The sequence below is a fragment of the Thamnophis sirtalis genome, unplaced genomic scaffold, assembly GCF_051295495.1.
Source record: "Thamnophis sirtalis isolate CommonGarterSnake01/CBP01778 unplaced genomic scaffold, rThaSir2_p1.2 scaffold_12, whole genome shotgun sequence".
Classification (NCBI taxonomy): domain Eukaryota; kingdom Metazoa; phylum Chordata; class Lepidosauria; order Squamata; family Natricidae; genus Thamnophis; species Thamnophis sirtalis.
Window position 1 is genome coordinate 1,220,001 of NW_028261392.1, and position 22,601 is coordinate 1,242,601.

Sequence of the window (22,601 nt, forward strand, 5' to 3'; positions counted from 1 at the left end):
GTGGAGATCCACACCCTCACCACCGCCCAGGCCTTCCGCACAGCCCTCAAGATCTGGCTAGCCCGTCAGGCCTGGGGATAAGTCTTTACTTTCGCCCCTCCCGAATGTCGAGTGAATGTTGTGTTTTATTGTTTAATTTATTCTCGCTCACATTTCTTTTTGTATTTGTCCTACACTCCCCCTCCCCCTTTTATTGTAAGCCGCCCTGAGTCCCCTCAGGGAAAAGGGCGGCCTATAAATGCATAATAAAATGAAAAAAAAAATAAAAAAAAAATCACGATCAGAGATGGTAAAAATGCACCTATCGCAAATCATAAGATACAACACTTAAGGGAGAGTCACAGGATGCTAAATAAGCCATCGACATAAATCATACTAGGACGCTAACAAAACAATATAAATCGTTAAGATACAAGCACCAAAGTGATTGTCGTAAGACGCCGATAGTCAAACTTCTTAAAAATCAAATCAAATAAACTCAACTTCTCAAGTGGCCATTGTGAAAAACCGATTTCCACACAAAGAATCTGCTAAAACCCACGAGCAGATTGAACCCCCGTCTCGGTTTGAACGAGGGAGGCCGGCGTGCATCCTTTGGCACTCTTCATTGGCTGACCACCTTCAGCTCTACTCACCTGCCACCCCCCCCCCAAAGATTGAAGGGAAAGCAGCAGCCTACCTTGTAAGGGGAGATGTGAGTATCCGAAGGAAAGGCTAACATCCCCATCACCTGCCGCACCTCGTCCAGCTGGCTCCCCTCAGCCTGGCTGAAATGTTTCCGTGCGTGCCTGGAATTCAAGAAGGGAGAAAACAGGGTTTCCTTCCCAAACCTCCTTTGCTCCCACAGATGCCTGGTCTGTTTTGTTCATTTAAAAATGGAAGCCACGTTGGTCCTAGGAACTCTGGGAGCAAATATCCCTTCTGGTACGAATTGATTTTATTCTCCGGAATAAAATTGGTCTTAACTCTTCAGAGCATACCTCCTGCTTTATGTTGCTATAATAATGTATATTTTGTTTCTTTGTAAATTTGACCTTCCTTCCTTCCTTCCCTTTATTACTGATTGGAAATCCCTTATAGCCTTAGCTTTAATCTTAATTTTGTACTGGGGCATTTTAGGCTGCTCAGAGTTAGTTGCCTGAACAATCTATAACATCCTGTAAGTGTGCAAATAAATGATTGCTCCTGTACAGAGTCGTACACTCCCCCGTCTCCCCTAATCCCTTATGGGTCAACATTACGTTTGACCGCTAATGCCTGTAACCTCAGAGTCTACTTAGATCAGGCCAAAACTCCATCTAATGTACCCGAGAATGGCAACCACATAGATGCGTTCAGGAAACTCCACAGGCCCAAAGAGTAATGGAATCGAATCCCACGTTCATATTTGCAACCTCTTAAAAGCCATCTAAATTGATAGCGGCAACCACATCCGATGGCACAATTCCCAGCGAAGAAATACTTCCTTTTCTCGATCGTGACTCTCTGTCAGTTTCTACTAGTGTTGTCACTGGGATACGTCTTCCTTTACTGCCTCCCCTCTAAGCTAAGAAACTCCAGAGTTCGTAGGGTCTCCTCAAATTTTATGGGTCTTCTCTGCAATTTTTTTCCCCCCAGTGCGCAATATCCATTTTGGGAGAACAACAAGAATGGTGGTATCACACCGTAGGTTTATACAATATCATGATTACATTGGCATTTCTATTTTCATCTGTTTCCCAAATGATTTCTGGGATGGCACAGGACTGTCTGTCTCCAACTGTATCTGACCGATCGGTTCCATCTGGCAAGAGAGCCGCTTCTAGGTTCCATCCAATAAACAATGGCATCTACTTGGATCCTGGCAGCAGCGTGCCCTTCTCTGCTGCAGCGGCTGCCAGCTGGAGTGAGAGTCTCCCTAAAATTAAAATTTCCCTCTCCCTCTGAAGGGGTCTCAGAGTCTTCTTCCAGGTCCTTGAAGAGGATCATCAATGCCCCTTCCTCTGTTTCCTTCTTTCCTTCCCTCCCTCCCTCTATTGCTGACTGGAAATCCTTTAAAACCATTTTGCATAAAACAGGGGGGGGAAAATAACTTTTGATTTGTGGTTTTGACAGCGAGAAACCATCAGAAAATACAACCATTAGATAATAGTAAATAGGGTGTGTGTGTGTGTGTTGTAACCGCAGAGTAAAAGATAATTTTGTAATGGTGCCGTATTTGTGGTAAAGGAACCTGGAAGGCTATTCCTTTTTTTCTTTTTACATTTGTCTTTTTTCCTCTTTCTTTCTTTCTTTCTTTCTTTCTTTTTCTTTTTCTTTCTTTCTTTCTTTCTTTCTTTCTTTCTTTCTTTCTTTCTTTCTCTCTCTCTCTCTTTCTTCCTTCCTTCCTTCCTTCCTTCCTTCCTTCCTTCCTTCCTTCCTTCCCTCCCTCCCTCCCTCCCTCCCTCCCTCCCTCCCTCTATTGCTGACTGGAAATCCTTTAAAACCATTTTGCATAAAACAGGGGGGGGGGAATATCTTTTGATTTGTGGTTTTGACAGCGAGAAACCATCAGAAAATACAATCATTAGATAATAGTAAAAAAAAAGGGGGGGGGGTTGTAACCAGAGAGTAAAAGATAACGAGGCCCTATTTGTATTTGAGGCAAAGAAACCTGGAAGGCTATTTCTTTTTTCTTTTTACATTTGTCTTTTTTTCTTTCTTTCTTTCTTTCTTTCTTTCTTTCTTTCTTTCTTTCTTTCTTTCTTTCTTTCTTTTGATGAGTTCCCTTCCCCTCTCGAATCGTGTGGCTGTTGGTTGTTTTAAATTCCCTGTACTTTTTGTTGTAGTTCTTGTGTTTCCCTTCCCCTCCTTGGGTTTGTGCGCCGCCCTGAGTCCCCCTGGGAATAGGGCGGCATATAAATAAAATGAACCTTGAAATGAACCTTTCTTTCTTTCTTTTCTTTCTCTTTCCCTCTCTCTCTCTCTCTCCCTCCCTCCCTTCCTTCCTTTACTTTGTATGTAATTTTTGTTACTTTTTATAGAACTTTGGTACAAGTGTGCATGGAACTCCCTCCTGAAGAAAACATAACTGCTTTCGGTAGCCATTATGAAAGAGCAGAAGCGTGATGAGGAGGCAGCACCCTTTAAAAATCACCTTTCGGGCGGGGCTTTCCTATGTGCACCTGAGTTGCCTCCTACCTGACAGCATCCAGCCTCTTGTTCTGTCGAATAAGTTCTATGAACTCCTGGATCCTTAGACTGAACTCCAGACAACTCTAAATGAAACAGAAAGCAAACCGACCTGTAATTTTATTGATGTTTACTTGGATAACTTACCCGAAAACCAAGAGAACATCTGAATATATTCAGAACCAGTATCGAAGTTAATGCCATGAAATTTAGTTACACAATTTGATATGTTGCATCATAATCAAATTTCTTTTTTCAGAAAAATATTTATGCATCCACGCTGAGAACTGTTTTTTGAAACGTTATTACAAAGAGTTCTATTTTCACAAATTTGTTCACTTGAGAGGAGCCGAGGTGGCGCAGTGGTTAGAGTGCAGCACTGCAGGCTACTTCAGCTGACTGCAGTTCAGCAGTTCAAATCTCACCGGCTCAGGGTTGACTCAGCCTTCCATCCTTCCGAGGTGGGTAAAATGAGGACCCAGATTGTTGTTGGGGGCGATATGCTGACTCTGTAAACCGCTTAGAGAGGGCTGAAAGCCCTATGAAGCGGTATATAAGTCTAACTGCTATTGCTATTGCTACTTTTTCTGTTTCAGCCTCCATCAGAAATGTTATCCATCCATCCATCTTCACTGAATAATTCTCTCAGAATAGCAATAGCAATAGCAGTTAGACTTATATCCCACTTCATAGGGCTTTCAGCCCTCTCTAAGCGGTTTACAGAGTCAGCATATCGCCCCCAACAACAATCCGGGTCCTCATTTCACCCACCTCGGAAGGATGGAAGGCTGAGTCAACCCTGAGCCGGTAAAGATTTGAACAGCCGAACTGCAGAACTGCAGTCAGCTAAAGTAGCCTGCAGTGCTGCATTTAACCACTGCGCCACCTCGGCTCTCTTCAAACAGAAATTACTTCTAATCTGTTCCTACTATAACTTGTTTATCACATTATTATTTTTTTTAAAAAATCCCGATTTATCTTTTAAGAAAGCCAAGGACGTTTGACGACTTAGCCAAACTCCAAGAGTGGGACTGAAGGGATAAGGTTTATTTGAAAGAGTAACTTCAAATGACTTTCTTCACATCGATCACTTTACAACACTTAAGATGCCAAAATTCACCCTTAGGGGATCCTCACTTATACTCTTTCATTCGGTGCCGCTGAAATGTGTGATCCTTACGGCCAGTCCTCATAGTTCCGGCTGTCGCAATGCCTTTTTCCACCCGGGGATCAAAATCTGGGCACTTAGCAACTGGCGGCACACTTTGGCGGCACGTCAGAAATTAAGTCATTACACTTCCCACACGCAGTTGCACTTATGTTCTTGTAAAGCAGGTTCTGTCCCTCACATGACGTAGAACTCGTGGGCTTTGGAGGTGGAGAGAGAGAGAGAGAGAGACACGGATCAAGGCTCACTTAGTCTGGCCTTCACCTCTGCCCTGCATTCCCTAAGGCAGTGCTTCCCAAACTTGGCAACTTTAAGACTTGTGGACTTCAACTCCCAGAATTCTCCAGCCAGCTCTGCTGGCTGGAGAATTCTGGGAGTTGAAGTCCACAAGTCTTAAAGTTGCCAAGTTTGGGTACCACTGCCCTAAGGAGCCAAAGCCAGCCAGCCTCTCTCGGCTTCAGCCTCCTTGCCCACAAAACCAAATTAACGGGGCCGCTGAGAGACGGAGATTCTCAGAGCAAACGAATAGCAAGGTCACCTTGTTTTCAGCGCCCTTGTAACATTGGATGGTCACTAAATGGACTATTGTAAGTCAAGGACTACATTTATTAGGTTAACTTCCAGCTGAAGGATGTTATTTTCTTCAACAGAGAACACAGAGTTATCCTACTATCCTATTTGACTAAAGGCCTTACGTTGAACAGGTTGCCCGTCTTCCTCCCTCCTACGCCTATACGATGCTCTTTGCGTTTTCAAAATAAACACACATATTCTGTCTTTAATTCTGACTGAATTGTGAGCCGCCCTGAGTCCCCTTCGGGGAAAAGGGCAGCATAGAAATATAATAAATCCAAATCCATCCAAATCTTTAAAAATATTCATCTTCCCCTTAGTTATAATTTAGTAAGAATAACCCACAACGGATTCAGAATAATAAAAGTTCATTCGCAATACTTTGGCTTGAGTGTTCTATTTATATCTCCTGTTTTGCTATACAAAGCTTCTGAAACGAACACCTTGATTGACACCTGTCACCTCCCCTCATTTTGCCACATTCAAGCACATGACCAACAAAACCAACATTCTCCGTTATTACCTTCATTTTCCTGAGCCTAGACTTGTTATCGTGACACCAAGCTAAACAAGTCATGGTTTCTTGCCTTTCCAAGGATTCCTCTACTTCTTTGGCGGTTAGGAACATCTCAATATTGACCAAGTCCTAGGAAAGCGGGAAAGCACAATTATTCACCCGAGAATCTCCGTCACTTACGATCCCGGGAACATCACGAGAGGACTTTTTGATCAGAACGGAAACCAGAGGACCCATAAAAGGGGAATATTTGTAGCTCAGTATGGCAAATGGAAGGAGGGTGTGTGAGAGAGGGGAGAGTACAGGAGCCGAGGTGGCACAGTGGTTAAATGCAGCACTGCAGGCTACTTCAGCTGACTGCTAGTTCTGCAGTTCAAATCTCACCGGCTCAGGGTTGACTCAGCCTTCCATCCTTCCGAGGTGGGTGAAATGAGGACCCGGATTGTTGTTGGGGGCGATATGCTGACTCTGTAAACCGCTTAGAAAGGGCTGAAAGCCCTATGAAGCGGTATATAAGTCTAACTGCTATTGCTATGGTGTCCTTCAAAGGTTATATTGGAGACGCCATCATGGATTGGCTGGAAATGTCAAGGCTTATTGGAGGTTTGGGCCACCTTGAGAGTAAATGCCCAAAGGCCTCCAAAGCTTTGACTTTCACAAGAAAGAAATTTCACAGCTCCCATTTCCCAAGAGCGCAGGCGATGAAGGAAAACTCCAATATTGAACACTAGAATATAATATTTGCTAATATTCACAAATCAGCGGGCTCAGCTTTTTTAGACTCTGGGGCGGCTTTTTAACTTCGCAACCCTGGAAAACGCTCTGCAAACAGAGATGGTTGACGAGACGGCTCAACCCGAAGCAGAGGGCTCCCGTAGAACTAAGAATAAGCGGCCATAAAGAGTAGCTCCTGCAATTTACAGTTGATTGCTTCCTGGCACATCCCAACTGCCTTGGGTATAGGACTGGCTACAAACATATAATCCTGGTATTCCCAGGGAGCAAGGTGCTAGTCCCTTTCCTTTCCACAATAACAACAGAGCCAAGGTGGCGCAGTGGTTAAATGCAGCACTGCAGGCTACTGCTAGATCAGCAGGTCAGCGGTTCAAATCTCACCGGCTCAGGGTTGACTCAGCCTTCCATCCTTCCGAGGTGGGTAAAATGAGGACCCAGATTGTTGGGGGCAATATGCTGACTCTCTGTAAACCGCTTAGAGAGGGCTGAAAGCCCTATGAAGCGGTATATAAGTCTACTGCTATTGCTATATTGCTATTGTTTTCAGCTGTGGGGTTATTTTCCTGCTCTCCCTCACACCATCTTCTTACTCGCCCATCTCGGTCTTGAATGTCCGGCCCTTAATTGGAAGGACGGAAGAGACAGGGCCAGAGACATTTGAGGGGGAGGGACAAAATGGGGGGGGGGGTCTAAGAGGTGGTGGAAATGTGATGAATGGAGCAATATTGTTATGGGAGAAAATGGGGCCGTTACTGAAAAGATTCCCAGGACTGGAGAAGGATAACATGAGAAAAGGATTGAGAGTAACTCTGCCTTAATTATATAGTTATAAGTTGAATCGGAGAATTGTCTGAACGGGCTTTCAAGGTTTCTATTATAATACCCTCTTGCTGATAAAAGACCTTTCCAGAAACCCAAGGGGGTTCCTGTTTCCTCCAGCTGCGTTCCTCGAGAGGCTTGGCAGATAAAAATTAAAAAGATGTAGCCGTTTATTATTCCTGCGTTAAACAAAGGGGAAACAAAGGGCTCTGTGTTCTCCCAGGAAGGACCTCCGTTAGGAAGAAATCTTAGAATCGTTTTGGGGCCGGGGGGGGGGGGATCCAAGTGATCTTTGTACAATTCCAACCAGCAAATGCATGTATAACCCACTTGAGAGATGGTATCCGGCTGCAGGGACTAAAATATTGCCTCTGCCTGCATTCTTTTAGCTCTGGTGACTAAGCCAAGATTATAAATTGCACATTAGAATTCCATTTGAGTGAATAAGTTAAACATAACAGGAAATGAAGAGCTGTTTTCTGACTGCCCAGAATTAATTTGCCCCGGGCCAATGTTCTGCTGCAAATGTTATTTGCTATTACATCTGTTCAGAACATGGGGGAAAAACCTGAACCCAAAACAGATCACCTTTCAAAGAAAAACTATGGCGTGTTAAAGGAGGGGGAAAAAATCCTTTATTCCACATACGCTCCGTGTGGGAAGGAGGATCTTCCAATAAACCCAATTTTTAAAATGATTATTCTGAGCTACGGAAAATATTAGGACGAACCAATTAAGCAAGCTGAATCAACGGATAAAATTCACTGTGCGGGATGAGAGAGTATATGTCATTCTAAAAATAATACGAATAAGCTGATTCCAGCCGAACATCAAAATAGGCTTCATACGCAGGAAAACAAATTGTACAGAAGGAACGAGAAACGACTTTGTTAAAAGGTTATCCGAGCACCACAGTGTACAAAATAAAATAAAATAAAAAGGATTTCAAGATAGGCCAGCTATCACTTCCTGCCACCTCATCTCGGGGGACAGATGGGAATTCTGCACACTTGCTGTTCAGTATAAAAACTTCCTTGAGCTTAGAAACCATTTAAAGAAAACAAACCTTAAAGACATTCTTGTTGTTTTTAGGCAGCATCTAATATAGCTCTTCTATGACTGGTGGACTTCAACTCCCAGAATCCCTGAGTCAGCAACTCAGGAATTCTGGGAGTTGAAGTCCACCAGTCATAAAGGGGCCAGGCATGACCCCCTCCCCCATCTCTGTAATAGAACCAGGTGACCACAACCGCCTGTCTTTCAACCGAGTATGCCCACCTCAATGCCGCTCTGCCTGGCTAATTTCACCGCGGTGTTGTAATAGCCGCACCGCAGGAGGTGTTCCACCATCATCCGGTCCATCCGTTTTTTCTTCCACATGTTGGCAGCTGCTGGCTGGTCGCTGCTGTGCTCTTTAAGATGCTCGATCCTGCGTTTGCATAGTTTCGCGCTCTCGTCTTCGGCCTGGATCGATTCTACTGCCTGCAGGAGGAAAAAAGGGCGGCTTTCAGTCCGATCTGCGCGCAGACATTTCTACTCCAGGCTCAAAAGAGCCAGGGATGCTTGCAAAGGGAAGGGAGCAAGGCCCGCTTGTACTCCGGATTAGCCGTATGAAATCTAGCCTAGATCGAGAAAGGCTATAGTTACAGAAAGTATAGTCCAGGGGTTCTCAACCTTGGCAACTGAGAGGAGTGGACTTCGACTCCCAGAATTCCCCAGGCTGCCTGGGGAATTCTGGGAGTTGCAGTCCATTCCTCTTAAAGTCGCTGTGGTTGAGACGCACTGTTAAATTGAACAACATCCTGGCCGTTTCTGCCTTCATTTTCTGAACATTTCTTTATGCCTCTGCTTGCAGCAGTGAAGGCATAGGAAAAATCAATTGCTCTGCACATGAGGTGCAAACATTTCGTAGGGAAGCTAAGAATTCCAGCCTAATGCAGATTACTCTAGTAATCAATACCTTTCTACTTAGCTCCTTTGCCCTCTCACTCCCCCAGTCACAGAACACTCACTGGGCTTGTGTGCAGGAGGAAAAACAATTGCACCCTCCCCCATCTCACACCACCATTGAAATCTGCTGTTTAATCCAGAATGAATATGGCATGGGTGCCGAAGAATGTTCTGCCTTAAAGCAAGCACAGGAAGGGTGAGGGATTTTCTGACTGATGAAAGAGACATATAAATCCATGCTTATTTTAACCGTTAAAGTCATTAGAAAGTGCATTTTAGTCTTCTAGAAAAGCAAAATAACCCTGGGATTTCAAATCACTTTTGCTTCTATCACTGAAGGAGAATATTTGTAAGTCAGGATTGAAATGGGGGATCCTGAGCTTGCTTGTTTTCTTGCAGATGTTTGTTTATTTATTTATAAAATTTATATGCCGCCCAATCCCGAAGGACTCCGGGCAGCTTACAAAAAAAAGAGGGGAAAAAAAAAACCGGTTTAAAATCACAACGCCACATACATTCATTCCGTTTCAACTACCCTAACTAGGTAACAATAGCAATAGCGCTTAGGACTTACATACCGCTTCACAGAGCTTTCCAGCCCTCTCTAAGAGGTTTATAGAGTCAGCCTGTTGCCCCCAGCAATCAGGGTCCTCGTTTTACCCACCTCGCAAGGACGGAAGGCCGAGTCGACCTTGATCCAGGTGAGATTCGAACTGCCAAATTGCAGCCAGCAGAAGCAGCCTGCAGTACCGCACTCTAACCACTGAGCCACCATGTTAGCGGTAGGTAACATCATCAGTGCTAGTCATCATCAGTTTGCGGTCAGCTTATAAATTGACAAGAAACATCACTCTTTACTGGTAACTGATGCTGTTACCTAGCTAGCACTATAAAACGTCTGCAAGGAAGGAAGCTCAGCCAGCACCAAAGGACCCCTCACTTTTATCACTGGAAGTCTTCAAAAGATTGGACAACTGTTTGCCTGGGACAGAATAAGGTCTCCTGCCTTGGGCAGGGGGTTGGACTAGAAGACCTCCAAGGCCCCTTCCAGCCCCAGGATTCTAGGATTTATCTAGGAAATCCAAAATGGTTCCTTCTTCTTCTACATGGCCTTTCCTAGATCCAAAGACAAAAGGGGAAAAAAAGTACTCAGTTCGCTGTGGCTAACACCTTAAAGAAGGGCCCGCTTTTCCTAAGCTCACACAATAACAACACAATCCCAGGAAAACACATCTTTGTGCACAAGGGGCCTCCCCAGCAAACATACCACCTCCTTAACCATTTGCTTAAAGCAGCCAAGGGGCTCTGCAAATGCCCCCCGTTTTTCAGACTGAAGGTGCATGATTCATGCCTGTGTACCTTAATCCAGAGGAACCTCTAAGCCTTCCCCTAGTGAGGAGGGTCCCTCCAGCAAGGAATTCTTTTCCCATTATAGGCAGTGCCAACAAACAGCGATTTGTTAAGAAATAAAACAAAGTCGAAGTTATGTAAATTCCCTGAGTGTCACTGCAGATCTGGCAAGATTTTGCTGATTCTTAAAATGTTTCTTTTTTTAAGGTTTGTTTTTTCAAACAAAAAATCCTGTAAACTCAGGGAACTTTGCAGACATGAAACCTCTGATCTCAAACAAGATCCAACACTTTGCAAATCGCTTGCTGCTTCTTGCTAAAAAGCTAACTCTGATTGCTGTTGGTTGAAGGGCTGGATTCCTTCGCTGAGCAGTCACCCAAAATCAATTGGAATAAAGACATATTGTGTCCAAAACAAGGATTCTTCTCGCCTTGGAACGTGAAAACAGAATAAACTCCCAGATGAAGATAGAACTGGAAAAAAATCACAAAGCCCAAGCAAACGAAATGAGGCAGGAGAACGTTACCTTCCGTTTCAGGACGCTGAGTTTTTCCACCACTCCGTCCAGGAGACTGACCACCGAGTCCACAGCTGGACAGCTGCTCAGGGTCTTCTCCAGCTCTGCCACCACCATGGTCACGTGGCTGGTTTCTCGGTCAATGTTTTTCTGAGCAGCCCGGAACCGTTTGTTCAACGTTTCGTAAGGTACCTTCAAAAACAAACAACCTTTTGTCGTTTACAGAAAACGCTTCTCCTAGCTTGGTTTGTTATCTTTAACGGGCAAATTGAGATTCCACTAACTTCTTTAAAACATGAATAGATATGCCACTTTCCAGCAGAAACAGCTTAAGAGTTATTAAGTTACTTGCAATTCTGTTCGGGCTCACCCAGATACTACACATCTGTTTATGTTGGAAAGAGTAAGGATTAGAGAAAGAGCCTTGGAACTGGCATCTGTATTCTAGATATTCCAGTTATTATCTCAGTGTTTCTCAACCTTGGCCACTTGAAGATGTCCGGACTTCAACTCCCAGAATTCCCCAGCCAGCATTCGCTGGCTGGGGAATTCTGGGCGTTGAAGTCCAGACATCTTCAAGTAGCCAAGGTTGAGAAACACTGTATTATCTGAAATTGGCAGATAATAGAAAATGAGAAAACTAACTCCTTACCTCTAGCCTCACTGGCTTAAAACGCTTATCAAAATAGAAATCCAGGTTTATGTCACCGGGAAGGTGGGGGAAATCAGTAGCAACAGCCCCCCACCCCCCTCCCCAGGTACTCAATTTATGTTTTTATATAAACAGTATTTTTGAAGCTACAAGGAAAAGGCGAGTCAGGTTTTCCCAGGAGCCTGTGAACTGAAATGGAATACTCTTCCTGTCCATTTAATGAACGCCCTGGGTAAATGAAACAGGGGAAACCCCCCAACCCCCTTCACATACCAAAATATAAGACAACACCTGCTGCCAGATCCTTTCTCCCAGGGTAAAAAAATAATAAATCATCATCATGCCTCAGAATTTTGAAGTTTATTTAACCTGGCCTGCCTTGGCATCATAATGGGATGATGTTACATCAAGACAGAGGTTACATCAAGACAGGCATGTTTGATGGAAGGGAAGCGTAATTGCACTGAATTTTATCTCATTAGTTTATACTGAGCTTGATTAAAGATCCAGTTAGATGAGAAGACACAACAGGACTACAGGACTTCTCCTGCAAAATGTTTGCCAATTGGGCAGAGGGACCCAGATGTTACTGTCAACCAGTTTGTTTACAAACACACACTCACCTACATAAAACCACAGATAGGATATTACTTACTGGAGGTGAATAAAGCAAGGCACTATTTAAAAACCTAACCCACGTATGTATGTATGTATGTATGAAAAAGCCCCACATTATCCATAAGCTTGCTTATAGCCAAATTAACTCTTGGGGTCAAAGTAAAAATCTTATCCCTGGTGTATGTATCTAGGCAGGTGTCTGTGTGTGTTTGTGTGTGCACGCGCGTACACACACACACTCCTGCTAAATATAAATTGACAGTTTCCAGAGACATTGATAGCTTTCCATTAGCCTTCCTTATAATGGCGTAATGCAGCATAGCCTTTGACTATTTTAACAGACTTTGTATTATGCCTTAACGAAAGAATATATAGTAGGTCATCCAGAGACCTCAGGCTGAAGGAACTTTAATCCATGTCCTTTGCTATGCACTTCAGAGAAACCATTCGGTGTTTAAAAGAGGTTTCAAATATTTGGGATTCCATCGCACAAATCGTAAGAATTGCATTTCACCGTCAGCTGCATTACAACTGAAATAGGGATAAAGACTCTTATGTAACTTGTGGGATTTTTTTTAAAAGCAAATCTATTTTAACCTGCTTCTTTTCTACTGATACTTGAATTTTGTTTACTGAGATATATTAATGCTGGGAGCCATTTTGAGTGTTTTGTTTCTTTTAGAAAATGAAGACTCAAAGTGTAATGACTACCAATAGTAATTCAGAAATAAGTCCCATGTTTTCTTTTTTGTTTATATTATCTAATTTCTGGACAGTTCTCATGTACGAAATTCCTAGAGTAACGTATTAAAAAAAAATCAAAATTAAAAGATAAATACAGCCACTAGAAAGCCAACAAAATGTATGACAACCACATTTATGTACTCCTTCCTGGGTTTCCGAGTATACAGTGGGATGTTTACAGTCTGTCTGATTGCATGCTTAAATAAAGAGAAAGTTCATTTTGTATAAACAGGAATGTTACTATAATTAAGAAAAAAACAAACTAAGAAGTTTCAGTTCTTTGTTGTTTCTTTCTTGAACTTCATATTCTCATCCCAAAGGCCACAATAATTAGAAACAGGTAATTTCTGATTGTAAATATTATTCACACCCTCAAATCATCTGAAGAAAAATATTAAAGACACTTATCTGCATTCAATGTTCTAAAAATCAGTCACTGCTGGAGTTATGAATAATGATCAAGAGATTTAAAAATCTATTTCACATTTCTCTTCCTACTGTGTGGAGTAAACAGGCTATACAGGATTGTCAAAAATGAAAGGGGAAGCACAGGCTTAAGTGGCGGGGGGGGGGATCGGCATTTTTCAATGTTTATATGAATACGAAAAAAGTTGCAATTTCCTTGGCATATTTTACTTGATGACATTAATCCTTCCCAGCTGTATTGTGCATCTGCATGGCGGTTTGTGCGCTGTCTCTGCTTAGGGAGGCAAAAACCAGTCCTGCCTCTGCAGAATTTGATTAGTTCCAACGTGGTTCATATTATTTCAAGAGGCAAATCAACAGGAATTGAGATAGTCATCTCTCCCCCCCCCCCCCGCCCTCTCTCACCACCACCCACTGTTGCTACCCAAACTCCACTTCCTTCCATATCCCACCCCCTTCTAAGGGTGGGCTTTTTACTCAATCGGAAGGCTGGTAGTTTAGATATACCTGAATGGTCTCGTATGCTGAAAAGGAGCCCAAATGCAACATGGTTTAGAATAATATTTGATTTTTTTTTAAAACCATTCCTTCCTTTCTCATCTCATCCCTGCTTTTGGGGCTTTTTTATTCCTAACAATTCCATTCTTAATCAACTGAAGCTCAACTCCTTGGAACCCCAAAGTTTGCATCTGGAACATCAGTACTATAGGTGACTGCCATGCAACTCGGTTTTAGAAGGCTTCTCCAGCTTCTAAAGAAGTTTAAATCTTATGCGTGGCTTCTGGGGAGGGGCCTTCAACTGTAAAATGTCCTTTGAAAGAGAGGGTCGTCACAACCTGCTAATTCTGCAGACTGTTTTGTGGATCTGAAGCCATCAAAGGTATCATTAAAATCAGCCTTGGAAGGTGAAGGTTATTGGGCTGCAGAAATCCCACCATTATCATTTGAATTATCTGCCTCTGACCTTCAGGAGAGGCACTAATGGTTTCCAGAACAGTCATTTCAGAGCCTCCAGGCGCTCCCTCAACTGAGGAGTGATTCCCAGGTGAAATGGGGCACCTGGGATTTAGAAGGCAGGCATGCTGATCACAGGTTTCCTGTCCCGTGAAAACACCAAGGAAATTCCCCCAAGACCTTTTCAGACCAGGCACCCCGCTCTCAATCTTGGTCTATAATTTCATCCGATCTGAAAAATGACAAGGGGAGGGGGGGCTGCTGTATCCTGGAATTCCACTCTGGAAGTTCTGTCCATAGAGGGGGCCAACCCCCCTCCCCCCAAAGAAAATGCCGTCCTTTCACCCAGGAGATGCAAAATTTGAAATAACTTCACTTGGATCTTCACAGAGAGCCAAGTTGGTGCTTCCCACAGCCTGGGGAGGCCACATCTAAAACTCGAGTCCAGTTTGGGTCACCATGATTTTAAAAAAGACGTTGAGACCCCAGAAAGCGTGCAGAGAGAAGGGATCTGGAAAAGGGGGGGGCTAAACCACCTGATGAAAGGCTGAGGGAATTAGGAACACCTGGCCTATTGAAGAAGAGGCTAGAGGTGACAGGATAGCTGGCTTCCAAGCACTTTGAGGGGCTGTCACAGGGAAGAAAGGGATGGGCTTATTCTCCAAAGCACCCGAGGGAGCAGTGGGTGGGAGCTTGTTAAAAGGAGAGCTAACCTGGAAGTAAAGGGAATTTTTCTGACAGTTAGAACAATTCATCAATGGGACAGTTTGCCTCCTGGAGTTGTGAATGCTCCATCCCTGGAAATTTCGAATAAGACACTGGACCATCGTTTGTCTGAAATGGTCTAGGTCAGGATCTCCTGCTTGAGCAGGGGGTTGGACTCGAAGTCCCCTTTCAAATATTACTCTATAATTATGTTAACCAGTGGAACTGCTTGCTTCCAGAAGATGTGGGTGCTCCATTATTGGAGGTTTTTAAGAAGGGACTGGACAGCCATTTGTCCACAATGGTATGAGGTCTCCTGCTTGAGCAGGGGGTTGGACTAGAAGTCCTCTGAAGCCCCTTCCAGTCCTATGGTTGTATGATCTATGTCAGTGGTTCCCAAACTTGGCAACTTTAAGACTTGTGGACTTCAACTCCCAGAATTCTCCAGCCAGCTCTGGGAGTTGAAGCCCACAAGTCTTAAAGTTGCCAAGTTTGGGAACCACTGATCTATGTTAAGGCACCAAGCTAGGGGCCAGAAGACTGAGAGCTGTAGTCCCGTCTTCTGCATGAAGCCAGGGAGGTGACCTTGGGCCAGCCACACTCTCTCAGCCCTGGGAAGGAGGCAATGGCAGGCCACTTGCCAAGGAAAGGGGAGGCACCAGCCCAGGTGGTCATCAATGAGTCAAAGGCAAACCCCCTCCCCCCCAAAAAGTATGTCTGAGTCTAAGAGCATTGTGGCAAAGTCAACTACAGGTAATCCTCATCTTACGACTGTAATTGAGCCCCAAATTTTTCTTGCTAAGTGAGACATTTGTTAAGTGAGTTTTGCCCCCCTTTACGATTTTTCTTGCCAGTTATTAAGTCAATCACTGGAACTGATATATTAGTCACCCAGTTGTTAAGTGAATCTGGCTTCCGCGTTGATTTTGCTTGTCAGAAGGTCGCAAAAGGGGATCAAATGACCCTGGGACCGTTATAAGTATGAGTCGGTTGCCAAGGGCCTGGATTTTGATCACGTGACCACGGGTGTGGAAAACCACAGTGTGGAAAAAAGTCACTTTTTTCAGTGCCGTTGTGACTTCGAACGACTACTAAGCGAACTGTTGTTACCTTCATTATTTCATAATTCTGAGCATTAATATTTACTTTTAAACTTTTTTTTTTTGCTTCGGCTCAGATGTCACTGAGAGCCTCCCAGAGTTTCCACCCGATGCTAAGATGGGCGGCCAGTAAAGTTTAACACTAAACAAACAAATAAAAGGAGTTACAGGTAATCCTCGACTTACAACGGATCATTTAGCGACCATTCGAAGTCACATCATCATTGAAAAAAAGCCATTTTTCACACTTAACGACTGTCGCCGCATCTCCTGTTGGTCCTATGATGCGTGTTCAGACCCTTGGCCCCTGAACTCATATTTATGGCCGTCACGACGTCACGTGATCGATCCCCTTTGGCGACTTTCCGACAAGCGAAGTCAAAGGGGTGGAGGGAAGAGAGAGCCGGATTCGCTTAACGACCGTTGACTCGCTTAGCAGCCGTGGCCAGAAAGGTCGTTAAAAGGGGAGCAAAAGCCTCATGGAACCAAGGTCTGGCTGAGCAACGGGGGGAGGGGGGGCTGGGGGGGGGGCTCCCTACCTGGTGGTCGTAGGTCGAGGACTCACTCGTCTGGGAGGGAGGGGCGAGTTCTAGCCCCGCCCCCATCAGCTGGAGGGTCCTTGGGCCCTTCTCCCCCCCTCTCTCTCGGCCCACCTCACAGGGTTGTTGCTATGGGGAAGGGGGGGAGCATTAGAAGGGCCAGTTTTTGTGTTAATTCTCCATTTGAAAAAAGGAAATCGTGGGGGGGGGGCGGTGAAGATCCGAAACTCCCCTCAAAAGACCCTCCAGGGCGGCGCCCCTTCCCTCCCCGGGACCCCCCCCTTTTCCCCCTCCTCCTGGGCGGGGAGACACCCCCCCCCTTTCGGGCTCCGGCCTGGAGGGAGGAAGCCGCCTCGCCCTCCCTTCCCCACAAAGGCCATGTCGGCGGGGGGGGGGGGCTTAAAGGGGGGGGCTGCGAAGGAAGAGCCTGAGGAGGGGGAGGGTCCCGCCTGAGGGGGGAAGAGGAGGAGGGGGCGAGGGGGACCCACCTTGAGCGTGGGGTACTCCTGCACCTTCAGCGTCATGGAGAGCTGCGCCGCCGACTCCTGCACCGCCATCTTGGACCCGCCGCCGCCGCCGCCGCCGCGGCAACAGCGCCGCTTCCGGCCTCTCCCGGCAGCCCCCGCGGCCGTCGAGAGACGCTTCCGGCCCCGCCCCGCCGCTCCCCCTCACGCCCCGCCCTGCCGCGCCTGCGCGCTCCCGCCCCTCCCTCCCCTGACAGGAGGACGCCTCAGCCGCGAGCAGAGAAGCTGAGGGAGCTTCCCTGAGTCCTTTCCCTCCTCTTTCCCCCCCTCCCCGCTCCTTTCTTTCTCCGTTTGGGGGAACCTGCCGGCCAATGGGAACGGCCGTTGGAGGAGGAGCGGCCGAGGAATCGTCGCGTGATTGGAAAAGAGAAGGGAAGGGCGGGGTTTAAAGCCCTTCGGGGGCGCGGCTCTGACTCGGATTGAACCACTGCACGAAGAGCGAAGGGGGGGGGGGACAGACTCTTCCCTTCTCGGCCAATCCGAGGTGGAGCCTGGAAAGAGTGGGCGTGGCTCAGGGACGGATGGCATAGGCGGATTTTTCGACTTTGCAAAAAGAAAGATCGAGGGAGATCCCGCCGCTCTGCGGGGAATCGGTCCCTTCTGTGCCTAAATCTGGCTTCCTCCAGCACGCATAACCTGCATCTCCGGTTTATTATTTTTTTCTCCTGCTTTGCAGGTTCTCCCCTCCCCCCCTGCGTTTGCACAAATTTGTGCTTGCCAGGTAGTCCTCGCTTTACGACCTAGGTTGACCCCAAAATTTATGTTGCTAAGTGAGGCGGGTGGATTTTTGCCCGTTTTATGACTTTTCTTGCTGCAGTTGTTAAGTGAGTAGCCGGTCGTTAAGTGAACCCGGCTTCCCTGTTGACTTTTGCGGTCGCAAAAGGGGATCCTGACCCTGGGACACTGCGACCTTCACGAATGTGAATCAGTTTCCAAGCCTCTGAATTTTGATCATGTGGCAGAGATGCTGCAATGGACATAAGTGTGAAAAATAGATAGATAGATAGATAGATAGATAGATAGATAGATAGATAGATAGATAGATAGATAGATAGATAGATAGATAGATAGATAGATAATATGGATGTGTGGAGACAAGATGAAGAAATAAATACATGGGATCTATCATTAGTCCTTGACTTATGACCACAAAACTTTTCCTGCTAAGTGAGACAGTTCTTAAGTGAGTTTTTACCCCCATTTGATGACCTTTCTTACCAGGGTTGTTAAGTGAACCACTGCAGTTGTTAAGTGGATGGACCAACAGACTGTGGTGCCTTTCCTTACACAGAAAGTCCTCGGTTTACGATTTAGCTAAAACTTCCACTGCAAAGCCAGCTTAAGTGAGTTTTGCCCCATTTCTTTCATGCCACAGTGGTTAAGTGAATTTACTAGAAGAATTCTAGTAAATCTACATAATCTAAATAAATTAGATGAGTGTGAAAACTAATGACCTTCCATTCCTAGAGCCCAGCACAAATAGGTAAGGGAGAAAACATCCCTTTTAATAAAGAACCAAACTTTTAAGCTTGGAAAATAAAAATACATTTAGTGGTAAGATTACAATTAGAAAAGTCTATTCTAACTTCCAGGAAATTTGCAGTCTACAGTACACGGTTTAAAACATTCCCCGGTATATAATTGTTAGATTTCTCAATAAGCTTTGCAAAGTCCTATTGCAGTGTTTCTCAACCTTGGCCACTTGAAGATGTCCGGACTTCAACTCCCAGAATTCCCCAGCCAGCGAATGCTGGCTGGGGAATTCTGGGAGTTGAAGTCCGGACATCTTCAAGTTGCCAAGGTTGAGAAACACTGTCCTATTGCAAGGGAAGACCACCAGAGGGAGCTACAGGCTCCCCAAAGTCAGAATGGCTTTTTAAAAATACAACATTCTGCTTTATCTATACAAAATTGTCTCACTTTTAGGCCGGGTGTTTTAAATAATAGCTTGTTGAAAAGCCGTTTAGGAGTTTATCATTCATGCCGTGCCGTTAACCACAATTAAAGAACCATAATTTTCATTCAGCCAAAGGGCAAGGAAATAGCATTATAGCTAGCGCAGAACTGCCTCACTCCAAACTGTAATTTTTGTAATAGTTTAATTTTTATCCTTTCATGTATTTAACAATCCAGGTTGTTGTGATGGGAAAAGATAGAAAAAGGGAGCCACTACATAGGCTGCATCGAATTCCTGAACGAAATGCAAGTTTTAAGTCTAAGGCAAGTTAATTGTTATCCTGATTGTCCCACCATCCGTTACTATACGATATGATGTGTCCGTCTGTGTAGGTAGGAGAAGGAGGGGCAGAGCCAGAGTTGAAATGATTTCCCTGGTGCCCTTCAATCTTATTTATTGATTAGAACAAAAGGAGCGAGGGAAGCCCCCCTCCCCCAGGAGAAAGAAATATTTTGAGAAATGTTTTTTTAAAAAGGCAGAATATTATAGCAATAGCAATAGCAATAGCAGTTAGACTTATATACCGCTTCATAGGGCTTTCAGCCCTCTCTAAGCGGTTTACAGAGTCAGCATATCGCCCCCAACAATCCGGGTCCTCATTTCACCCACCTCGGAAGGATGGAAGGCTGAGTCAACCCTGAGCCGGTTAGATTAGAACCGCTGAACTGCAGATAACAGTCAGCTATTACATTTCCCTAAAGGAGAAATGGAGAAACGTGTTTTTGAGTAGCCCCCCCGGTCTTTCTTAATAACCCACAGGAGATGCTGGCATGTAAGGAGATAAAAGAGCTTATTGAAAGAGGAAGCCGACTGTCTAGATGGCTCCATTCATAAGCGAAAGCAAACACCGCAGGCAGGAACTCATTCAAGACAGGATATTTCTAAACGCCTCGCAGCAAAGCTTGACCAGCCGGCAAAAGCAGAATGGTAGGATTAGAGCTGAGGTGGCGCAGTGGTTAAATGCAGCACTGCAGGCTACTTCAGCTGACTGCAGTTCTGCAGTTCGGCTGTTCAAATCTCACCGGCTCAGGGTTGACTCAGCCTTCCATCCTTCCGAGGTGGGTAAAACGAGGACCCGGATTGTTGTTGGGGGCAATAGGCTGACTCTGTAAACCGCTTAGAGAGGGCTGAAAGCCCTAGGAAGCGGTATATAAGTCTAACTGCTATTGCTATTGCTATTGCTAACACGCAGCCCCTCACCCAAGATCCAGCACTGAACGAAAGCCGTTAAACCAGAATAAGAATTGCCCAACAGCCTTTCATAACACAAAGCTCCTTCATTGCGCTGATTGAACCAGATGGATTTTCTTGCCAACAGGAGATAATATTCAAATAATGAACGAACAATTGCAGAGCCCAGCTGAGGTTGGACTCTGTGCGTTTAAAGTCCCTTTAACAGGTAATTATTCTTCGTTCCCTTCCTCCATCATCTGGAAATGCTCTGGTTGCATCCGTAGGTCAAGTATTTCATTGTTAATTGTCAGATAGCAAATAACCCAGCGAACATTTCCAGCCATCAAAAGCGGATGCATTTTAGCTTGTCCTCATTTTGTCAACTCAAAAGCTTCCACGGAGAAAAACTATCGAGAATTTCAAGCCGGAACAGAGAGTCAGATTTGCAAATACTTTTGCTATGTTTAGCCGTGAAACAATCGCGGAGTAAATTAGTTTCCAGGGTAACCGATTTGTTTCCCTAATTTGGCGAGACCCCAAATATAAAACGGGAGCGTCATGGGAATCATAAGAATCTTAATTGTGTTGCCCCACGCAAGTTAACACAGAGCGTTGCTGGCTTTGTAAAAAAAGGACATTATCATCGCTTGCCTTTGGAGAGCCCCCCCACTATAAATATGCTAAGCAAGATATCGCGTTATCGATTTCTCAATAAATGCATGGCCATAAATATTTAATGGGCATCAAGAAGACGTCCTGGCAAGCGTGTCAACTTTTATTTTCTTGACATTTTCACGGAATGCGTTAACGCCTCGCTCTCAATACCACATGGTCCAATCTTTGACTGGGAAGATGTTGTCATTATGTAAAACTCAGAAGGCTGTGAGAAGCCCCCCCATGCAAATATATTTTGTTCCTTACACTGTTATCCCTTAAAATATTAACAGAATCCACCGTAGTTTGAGAATCGGTATCTCCGTTAGGTAACTGTTCTGTCCCCCCTTCTCCGCTCATTCAAAGACGACAGTCAGACAGACTTAAAAGGAAAGAACTTTATCAGTCCTTGGCTGCGAGCCCAAAATAAACATAAATAAAGTCTCTGGCAAGAAGATAACAGAATGCAAAAACAAAGATCTCTTACAAAGCAAATCACTTCTCCAAGTGTCTCTTTGAGTCAGGGTTACAGAAAGCAAATCACTTATCCAAGTGTCTCTCACAAACAAACCACGACCGATGAACGATGAACGTTGACTCCTGCAACCAGGGCGTGGCACCATCCGTCCTTTTATCACCAGAAGACGACGCTAACGAGCCCCAGCTGCATTGTTATTCCTGCATCCCGACTCAACTCACAGCAAACTTCTGCTGAGTCACAACAGGTAACTGACAGTCAAGCTGAAAGCAAGTTAATCAACCCTAAAATTAGCAGCCTTCCTCAAACCCCCAAATAGGTTATCCGCACCTAATCCACATATCAAAGGTTAAGGTCTGCAACAGTGGTGGGTTCCGGGCAGTATGGCCCGCTACGGCTATACCGGGAGTAGCCAGGAGCAGCGGCCACCCCTACGGGTAGGGCGGCTCATTTGGTCTGCCCGCCTGCATTCCATAGCTTTTTATAACGCATCCAGCCAATTGCACACGCGCGCACTGCCTGCACGACCACCGCCAAGGAGCTGGGTGTCTCAGGGTGGTGGTATGTGCATGCGCGCGGAATGTGCGTCCCCAACCAGGATGCCCAGCCCTGTGTGCAGCAAACACGGAGTTAATTAAATTAGGTCTCCCAGAGGATCTGCATGTTCACAGGAATAAACATGTCTAGGCACCACACACACACACACACACACACATCCCTCTCAAGTGTCACCTGAGAATCAACACCTAGGCAAGCTCCCCCTGTAAAATTCTGGTGCTGTATCCCATTTCTCTGCAGTCTACCCTTAAAAGCACATTGTTTTGCTTTTAGGAATGAATATTTCTTCTTTCCTCACAGCTGTCTGGATCTCGTTTCTATTTATCCTTGCGCAGCCCCTGCTGCAGATGGGACCCCCAAATTATTCTTCTGACCAGGCCAAGCTTCGAATTGCTGTGTTTCCCCGAAAAAGAAGACCTAATGCGTCTTTTGGAATAAAAAATAATATAAGACCAGGTCTGATTTTCGGGGAAAATATGGTGGAAAAGAAAAAAACAAAATCAAAAAGTCTTTTTTAAAAAACCCTTTCCTTGTGTTTGTTAGTGTAGAAAAGAGGTTCCCAAACTTAGCAATTTTAGCAACTCTGCTGGCTGGAGAATTCTGGGAGTTGAAGTCCACAAGTCTTAAAAGTTGCTAAGTTTGGGAACCTCTGGTGTAGACAAAACCATTTTGCAACACACAGTTTTATTCAGGGAAGTCGGCTCTGCTGAGATTGGAGCACATATGAGGGGACAAAACAT

General features: G+C 45.0%; 1 protein-coding gene across 1 annotated transcript in view; it reads right to left on the reverse strand.

The window, feature by feature from the left end:
• MAEA (macrophage erythroblast attacher, E3 ubiquitin ligase) overlaps positions 1-17,162 on the reverse strand; it is a 22,869-nt gene extending 5,707 nt beyond the window's left edge. The window contains exons 1-6 of the mRNA XM_087726801.1: positions 17,006-17,162; positions 10,789-10,971; positions 8,241-8,444; positions 5,415-5,537; positions 3,160-3,236; positions 680-788 (exon numbers count right to left, since the gene is read on the reverse strand). Coding sequence (XP_087582927.1) covers positions 680-788; positions 3,160-3,236; positions 5,415-5,537; positions 8,241-8,444; positions 10,789-10,971; positions 17,006-17,074 — 765 coding nt within the window. The 5' untranslated portion in view covers positions 17,075-17,162. The remainder of the gene's footprint in view (positions 1-679; positions 789-3,159; positions 3,237-5,414; positions 5,538-8,240; positions 8,445-10,788; positions 10,972-17,005) is intronic.
• Between the last annotated feature and the right edge of the window lie 5,439 nt (positions 17,163-22,601).